The sequence below is a fragment of the Salmo salar genome, chromosome ssa14 (genome assembly GCF_905237065.1).
Source record: "Salmo salar chromosome ssa14, Ssal_v3.1, whole genome shotgun sequence".
In the NCBI taxonomy this organism is placed as follows: Eukaryota; Metazoa; Chordata; class Actinopteri; order Salmoniformes; family Salmonidae; genus Salmo; species Salmo salar.
In genome coordinates this window covers 85,216,921-85,225,794 of record NC_059455.1, presented here as the reverse complement: position 1 = coordinate 85,225,794, position 8,874 = coordinate 85,216,921, and the positions used below count along the sequence as shown (strand labels likewise).

At 42.6% G+C, this 8,874-nt stretch overlaps 1 protein-coding gene across 4 annotated transcripts in view; it reads right to left on the bottom strand.

The window, feature by feature from the left end:
* Window positions 1-260: 260 nt before the first annotated feature.
* Window positions 261-8,874, bottom strand: part of cap2 (cyclase associated actin cytoskeleton regulatory protein 2) — a 39,354-nt gene continuing 30,740 nt past the window's right edge. For 3 of the 4 annotated variants that reach the window (XM_014142883.2, XM_014142884.2, XM_014142882.2), the window contains exons 8-13: window positions 6,313-6,721; window positions 5,887-6,062; window positions 2,279-2,402; window positions 1,991-2,073; window positions 1,598-1,738; window positions 261-1,454 (exon numbers count right to left, since the gene is read on the bottom strand). In XM_014142883.2, coding sequence (XP_013998358.1) covers window positions 1,371-1,454; window positions 1,598-1,738; window positions 1,991-2,073; window positions 2,279-2,402; window positions 5,887-6,062; window positions 6,313-6,721 — 1,017 coding nt within the window. In that variant the 3' untranslated portion in view covers window positions 261-1,370. The remainder of the gene's footprint in view (window positions 1,455-1,597; window positions 1,739-1,990; window positions 2,074-2,278; window positions 2,403-5,886; window positions 6,063-6,312; window positions 6,722-8,874) is intronic. The other variant, XM_014142885.2, reaches the window with a different exon arrangement.

The following is an 8,874-nucleotide window of genomic DNA, read 5'->3' as shown; positions in this document are numbered from 1 at the left end:
CCCATATCGCCAGGATCCGTACACAATTCCTGGAAGCTGGAAATGTCCCAGTTCTTCCATTGCCTGCATACTCACCAGACATGTCACCCATTGAGCATGTGTGGGATGCTCTGGATCGACATCTACGGCAGCGTGTTTCAGTTCCCACCAATATCCAGAAATTTCACAAGTCATAATCAACAGCCTGTTCAACTCTATGCGAAGGAGATGTGACGTGCTGCATGAGGTGGTCACACCAGATACTGACTGGTTTTCTGATCCACACCCCTACTTTTTTTTTTAAAGGTATCTGTGACAGATGCATATCTGTATTCCCAGTCAGGTAGGTAGGGCCTAATGAATTTATTTCAATTGACTGATTTCCTTATATGAACTGAAATTGTTGCATGTTGCATTTATGTTTTTGTTCAGTGTTGTATAAAAAATACATTTACAACTCTATCATGCAATATAAACATGATACAACCATTGACTCAACAGCTAGATGTGAATAGTTGAGTATAGTAGAGTATTACAGCAAACCAAAACAGTGTATGCTAGGACATCCTGTAGAACATACTCCAACTGGCTGTTCAATTCCATCTGTGGGACATTCTCTTCATCCTACTTCTCATACAAATAAAAAGTCAACGCTTGACCTCATTTTTCAATACTTTCTGCCTCAATCCAATAAAATCACCACAACAGTGCACAAAACAACATGACAATGCCAAGGAGGACTGAATCTGAAGGTTCTCTCCAATCAAAATGCACCTCCATAACGTATCTTATCAGGGTTGCATTTTCTGATTATAATTTGAAAATATGTAATTATATTGTACCCATATGTACACATGATTTTATTGCTATGGCACACACATGTAAGTGTGATACTTGGTTTAAGAGATACCTTATTTTGCACCAGCAGATTTAACAGATTAACATAATGGCTACACTTCCTCTTTATTCCAAATTTGAATGCAACTTTTTAACTAGTTGCAAGTTTAACTAGTTCTACACATGACGAAACCTGACAAATACTGCCTGCGTGTTTAAATAGTAGACCTACCATAATTCTGTGGATAGTACAGTCGTTTTGTGGAGGAGAGTGCTGTGCGACCAATAAGCTGAACAAACAGTTCCATAACAATCTACCATTTCAAAGTACTGAGAAAAAAACAATAACAAGTCATCTTAATGGATACAATCAGGCTTACAATCAACCTACAGTACTACTAGCTAGTCAGTTACAGTGTCTGGTTTGTCCTTTTACTACTTGTAATAGCCAGCCTATATGGGTTTCTGAAATCTTTGACGTAGAGGGAAAAGGGAGGAGAGGAAGAGGAATAAGTGGGGGTGTGAGAGAGATGAGGATGATGAAGTATCAGCGATCAGCCAGCGATCTCTGTGGGTTCTGTCACCAGTTTGGACCCGTCCCAAACCGTCTTGAACTGCTCAGGAACTGGGAACTCCCTCTGTTAAACACACAATGTTTAAAACAAAACCACACTTAGCCACACTCTCATTCAGTCTCATACTTACACTCATCTCTCTCTCTCACACCCACACACACACAGTCTGAAATGCAAGCACTCAACACACTTTCATAAACACTCACATAGTCGTCGTCCTGCGGTACCAGGATGTTCATCTCAGAGCTCTTGGCGCTGATAATCTCACAGTCCAGAGCGTCCTTACTCAGGTAGACTTGGCAGCCCTCTGTCTTGTTGATGGAGATGGTGGGAACTCTACCCATCACCTGGACAAAAGTAGGGCAGAGCATCAGCACAGATACTTCTATCTTATAACTAGTCTCGGGACCGGAATTTATCCTGACCACGTAACCTCACCAGAAGAAATTATGGCCCAACATAAGGTATAAAAATAAAAGTGTCAGCACTATACATCTACTATAGCATCATAGCGGGTTCATTGGAGTTGAACTTCAGATGCAGAGAGGAAAGAGATGCCATATGTTATTATCTAGAACATGTATGAAATTTGAGCTGACCTGCAACTGAATGTCTTTAGAGTTGATGACTTCCACAATGCCAACAACGTTGTCAAACACCAGACCAAGCTTCTTACAGTTATCTGTCAGAGGTGAACATCACAGAAAAACAGGAAATTGGTGAGGTTTTAGAGAGAGAGAGATACAGGATTGATGCTGTCAAAGACAACAAAGAAATTGTCCACTGTACAGTATATGGCCATGCATTTGTAAATGACGTTGCCGTATACATAAGCAAATCTTAATAACAGAACTATAACAAATAAAACAATGGATGGTTGAACTCACCCACAATGATAGAGTTGATCTTTCCCTTTATCTGTAGAGTAGAGTTGCTGCAGCTGAAGACATAGGCCACCTGTCTCAGCTCTGGCTCCTCGATAACCAGGTCATGAGCTTGGTCGAAGTACTCCTGTGGGGTGAAACAACAAACAAGACCTGTGACCATCTGACCCATCTCCTGTTTGACCCTTCACTTTTGGATGACCTCATTGAATTTAGCACCAGACATCACAATCGCCTCTGAAAGAGTACAGTCACACAAACAGCAGTCTTGGTCTTTGAATCTGTGAGGCACGTAAACTTTCCTGAATCACTAGAAAAAAATGTTTAAGGGCCTCCATGTCCTCCATTTATACTGAACAAAAATATAAACGAAACATGTAAAGTGTTGGTCCCATGTTTCATGAGCTGAAATAAACGTTCCCAGAAATGTTTCATGTGCACATAAAGCTTATTTCTCAAGAATTATGGGCACAAATTTGTTTACATCCCTGTTAGTGAGCATTTCTCCTTTGCCAAGATAATCCATCCACCTGACAGGTGTGGCATATCAAGAAGCTGATTAAACAGCATGATCATTACACAGTTGCACCTTATGCTGGGGGACAATAAAAGGCCGCTCTAAAATGTGCAAATTTGGCACACAACACAATGCCACAGAGGTCAAGTTTTGAGGGAGCGTGTATTTGGCATGCTGACTGCAGGAATGTCCACCAGAGCTGTTGCCAGAGAATTTAATGTACATTTCTCTACCATAAGCCGCCTCCAATGTAATTTTAGAGAATTAGGCAGTACGTCCAACCGTCCTCACAACCGCAGACCACGTGTAACCACGCCAGCCCAGGACCTCCACATCCGGCTTTTTCACCTGCGGGATCGTGTGAGACCAGCCACCCAGACAGCTGAGGAAATAGTGAGTTTGCACAACCAAAGAATTTCTGCACAAACAGTCAGAAACAGACTTAGGGAATCTCATTTGAGTGCTCATCGTCCTCTCCAGGATCTTGACCTGACTGCAGTTCGGCGTCATAACCGACTTCAGTGGGCAAATGCTCACCTTTGATGGCCACTGGCACGCTGGAAAGTGTGCTCTTCACGGATGAATCCCAGTTTCAACTGTACCGGGCAGATGGCAGACAGCAAGTATGGCGTTGAGCGGTTTGCTGATGTCAACATTGTGAACAGAGTGCCCCATGGTGGCGGTGGGGTTATGATACGGGCAGGCATAAGCTACAGACAAGGAACACAATTGCATTTTATCGATGGCAATTTGAATCCATAGAGAAATCGTAACGAAATCCTGAGGCCCATTGTCTTGCCATTCATCATGCCTGCATACTCACCAGACATGTCACCCATTGAGCATATTTGGGATGCTCAGGATCGACCTATACGACAGCGTGTTCCAGTTCCCGCCAAAATCCAGCAACTTCACACAGCCATTGAAGGAGTGGGACAATGTTCCACAGACCACAATCAACAGCCTGATTAACTCTATGCGAAGGAGTCGCATCCCTACCTTTTTTTTAAGGTATCTGTGACCAACAGATGCATATCTGTATTCCCAGTCATGTGAAATCCATAGATTAGGGACTAATTAATTTATTTCAATTGACTGATTTCCTTATATGAACTGTAACTCAGTCAAATCTTTGAAATTGTTGCATGTTTATATTTTTGTTCAGTGTAGACAGGGTTGGGGAGTAATATAATCCGTTACATGTAAGGGATTACAAAAAATGGTAACTGATTCGTTACGTTACCAGCAAAAATATTGTAATCAGATTACAAATACTTTTGAAAAAATAGATGATTACTTCTGGGATTACTTTTAAATTCAGAAAGGATGTTTGTGAAAAAAAATCTTTGACACTTCTCTGTTTTCTCAATGACATTCAAATCAGCATTGAAAAAAGACGCAAGTTTAAATTTGTTCCACCTGAGCGAGTCTGACCACAAGTCAGAGACCACTATGATGACACACCACATGAGTTTGATGGATCGCGGGAAAAGAGCAGGAATAGGCTTTTGTAGGCTACAGTCCAAGCTAAGTCTTCCAATGGTGCGACTGCTGTCGGCAACCAAAGATTATCCAACTTGAATAAATGCTTGGAGGGAAGGATGACAGTAGTGGTGTAGTCTACAGCGATACGGATATCACTTATTATTAATATCTACATAGCGCATTGATGTGAACCACACTGCTGCTCTCTTACTTATCTATTTGTGCCTCACGGATTGTGGTTGTTGTGGATGGCTGTTCACAAATCTGTGTATTTAAACCCAATAATGGTTGAATTTAAGAAGTTTAAGCTGCCTATCAATCATTGTTTCTGAAACCAGTGGACAGCCAGTGAAAAATGTGCTCTTGCAACAGCTGCATAGTGCAGATCCAAGCCGATGGAACAAAAGTCGGGCTTTTATTGCTCAATCTAATTCATGCTGATAAAAAGAATATATATAATTCATAGGCCTAATGGACACATGCTCAAACTTGCACACTTTTGATAGACTTAAAAGTGGCAATCTGTAGTTGCTACATCCAATTTTGGACATATAAATACATTGAGTCTTGAAGAATATAACGTATAAATGCCTCGTGAGTTTAGTTCAACTGTCACACTCCACGAGAACCCAAAATATAGCCTTGTTTTATTCCAATGTTTATAAACATTGTAAATGTAAACAACCTGTATAGCCTCATAACATGGTTAAAACAGTCATTTATATACCATGGATGGTCAGTCTTTGCATCCATAGCTCTGTCTATTCTTCTGAGAGTGGCTAGATGTTTCCAGGCCCATCCCTCATCTTTTTACCAAAACAGAGGCGGGTTGCCATTTTGTTATTGTTTCATCTGTGGATTTGCCCTTTAAACAGCTGCATATTATCAAGATATCAAAGTTTCACCAACAAAAAGGCAAACAATAGGCCGATAGCAAATGCAACATATGGCATTAATATTTCACATGTAAATAGCACTTTTCAGTAGTTCTCAAAGCATGCCATTACATGAAAGCAGCAACTCAAATCAATCTTCCATGACAACAAAATCATAAACAACAGAGTAGGGCTGGCTAATAAGTCATTTGTTCTGGGGTCATGCTCAGGTAAAACAATTTGGCTAATCTATACTTCCATATTCCAAGTCCTGTTCTTGAAGATCAAGGGGTATAACATTTATTGGAATGACTGGAATTCTGATAGACTTTGGTTTTGAATGTAAAGATATAATTTAATCGTATTATTATATGTAGTAGAAAGCGATGGGTTAGAAGAAGCCTACATAACCAACCCATAAAGTAAAATGTAACATCCATATATTGCCAGCTATGTAAACTTTAACATTGATTTATCCTGCTATAGATGTCATTCTGTTGGTAACATACCTTTTTGTCTTCTTCTAATGCCTCTTAAGGGGAAAGTAATCTAAAAGTAACTGAATAATCAGATTACGTTACTGAGTTTGGGTAATCCAAAAGTTACGTTACGGATTACAATTTTGGACAGATAACTAACAGATTACATTTACAAAGTAACCTACCAAACCCTGAGTGTAGATAATAGGACAAATTAGAAGCCTGGCATGCAAGGCAAGATAATAGGTAACGTACCACCCTCCATTTCTTCCCCTCCAGCTCCAGCAGGGGGGGTCGTTTCTGGGGAGCCGCTCTGTTGGAGGAGCCTCCGGGGTTTCGGCTCTTGGATGGGGAGGCATGATGCTCTCCTCCCTGGGAGCGAAGGGCGGGGTTCTTATGGGTCATCTGGTCCTTTGAGATGTGCTTTAATGCTAGTGGACAGAGAGAGGGTACTTACTTGTATTCACTTGTTTAGAAATTATTGTTTGAGTACAACAATCTATAATAAAATGTATGATCTCAAAATCAAACAAATTTTACCCTAACTGTTGATTAATAAACACCATAGAAATATAATGACTATTTCTATGTCCTTAAAACACAGCAACTCTCTTCAACTCTCCCTCTCTTTCTCCTTCTGTTTCTCCTCCTCTTCCTTGTCTTCTCTCCTGTCTTGGCTACCTTTAGTGATGTCAGCTCCCTGGTTCAGCTGGGCGAACAGGGCTGAGTGCTGGGCAGTGGTGCTCTCAGGACTCTGTAACTGTTGATTCAACCCACATCCTCCCTCTTCAACTCTCCCTCCCTTTCTTCTTCTGTTTCTCCTCCTCCTTCTTTTCCCTCCCTCCCTCTCTCCCCCTTCTGCAGTTGGATCAGAGCTCTTCAACCCCTGGGTGACGGTGGCTTGGCTACCTTTAGTGATGGCTTCTCCTTGATTCAGCTGGGCGAAGAGAGCTGAATGCTGGGCCGTGGTGCTGTCAGCCTGGGGCGGTTCGCCTGTGAAGACTGGTGGGGGTCCAGGGGGTGGAGGTGGTGGAGGGGGGCAGGGACCACCAGGGGCAGGGGCGGACAGAGAGGGAGGCGCAATGGGACCCTGTGGGGGAGGGAGAGAGAGAGAGAGAGAGAGAGAGAGAGAGAGAGAGAGAGAGAGAGAGAGAGAGAGAGAGAGAGGCGTGTTACTGTGAATCAAGACAAGATGATGGTGAGAAGGGTTCTGGAAATACAGTTGTACTTCTTCCCCTGGCCAGCAGGTGGAGTATAGGACAAATATTTATATTCAACTGGTTTCTTATAGCAGAGGTGCCAAGAGCTGGGTTAAAACAAAAGCCTTCACACTTTGTCCCTGTGGCTCTCCAGGAACCATAGTTGTCCAACCCTGGCCAATAGGAATCTTATAAAGAGGAGCTGTGTCAGGGGGCTGTTCTTGATATGTACATGACGATAAAGTGCAGACCTAAATTCTCTGACTGAGGCTGAGATTCAATCCGACAATGCAGGTTTTAAAGGCAATGTTCGCAGAGATTGCATTCACGGTAAACGCTGCATATGCTGGGTCAATCAGAGATTTCCTTTAAATGTCAGGTGTGCTATAACACGGTTCTAAGGCGGGTTGGATTGAATCCCGGCCTAAGCTTACCAAGCTAATGAACAGATTCATTTAAAGCCACCAGCCTGCCAACTCCAGTAAAGACAAGCAGACAGTCTCTCTGTCTCTTTCTGTGTCGGTCTGTCGGTCTCTGACTGCAGACTGCACAGCTGCCGCGGATAGTTACACATGGTCCCCGTTCAACGCTCAAACAAGCCACAGCAGCTGTACATATGCCCAAGAATTAGAGCTGAGTGCAATGAAATTAAGTCAGAGCTGTGTGTGTGTATATGTGTGTGTGAGAGTGTGTGCATGTGTGCCTGCCCTTCTGAACAGCAGTCGCCAGATTAGAGTTAGGAGAAAAGCCCAGTAGTTTATGTTACGCCGTGGGGTATGTTGAAGCAGGTGTGTAGGGCCTGAGACACAGGGCTTTTGTTGGGTCTTTCTTTGGTGAAGAAAACCTCCATTAAAGTCCACCCTGAGGACCACCTGTCCTCTCCACACACACACACACACACACACACACACACACACACACACACACACACACACAACAAACCCTGACACCTAACGGCAGGAGGGACAGCTGACATACAGCCACTGCATGCTCTCGGGTTTCACTCCATACACACACACAGACACACTCATGCACAGGCACACACACAGTCCATCAAATTGTGTGGCAGCCTGTGTCCCTCAAAGGACCACACAGAGGATTCTGGCATATCACTGAAAAAAGACAGTGGCCTTGACCTGAGTTTAACACTCTTTACATTTTAGAGACTAAATGTGAAGTTTAAGGAGTTTTACTTTTAGTTTTATTATCACATAAAAAGCCAAACAAATAAACGCTTCACTTCCACTGGATGCAGGGATATGATTTCTGACTGGAAACCTGCCCTACAGTTGGACTTTCTTTTCAGAGAGGAGGGGAAGAGAAATGATGTAGGATCTTCATTTGATCACCCTGTTGTTGCAGGAAATTTCAGACTTGATTTGCCCTAACAAAAAATGTATCAACCAGTGGAGGCTGGTGAGAGGAGCTATAGGAGGACGGGCTCATTGTAATGGCTGGAATGGGAAAAAAGGAACGGAGTCAAACATGTGGTTTCCATATGATTTGATATCGTTAAATTAATTCCATTCCAACCATTACAATGAGCCGTCCTCCTATAGCTCCTCCCACCAACCTCCACTAGTATCAACATATACAAAAATGTCCATTAATTAATTATCAACTAATTAATTATAATCCACACAATAATTTCCAGTTGCTGCAGGATTATTTTCCTGCTGTGAGAAACTGGTCAAATTAAGATCCTACATCTGTAGAAGAAGAGCATGAATTCCCAGCAAACTTTCATAAACAGAAGTGTGTGTGATGGGACAGGGCGGGGGGTTTGACTCTACAATTGCTCGATTGAGAACCACAAAGCAGCCGCCAGAACACCAGGGACCAAGTCGTTCATTCAGGCTGGTCCTTACGCAACCAGCTGCCTGCCTGCATTACTACACATAGAAATATACACTGTGGGGTAACTAACATGAAAACTACTGTACATCCTAAATGGCACCATATTATATAGTGAACTACTTTTGACCAGTGCCCTATGGGCTCCATGTAGGTAATAGGGTGCCATTTGGGATGCAAGCCCTGAACT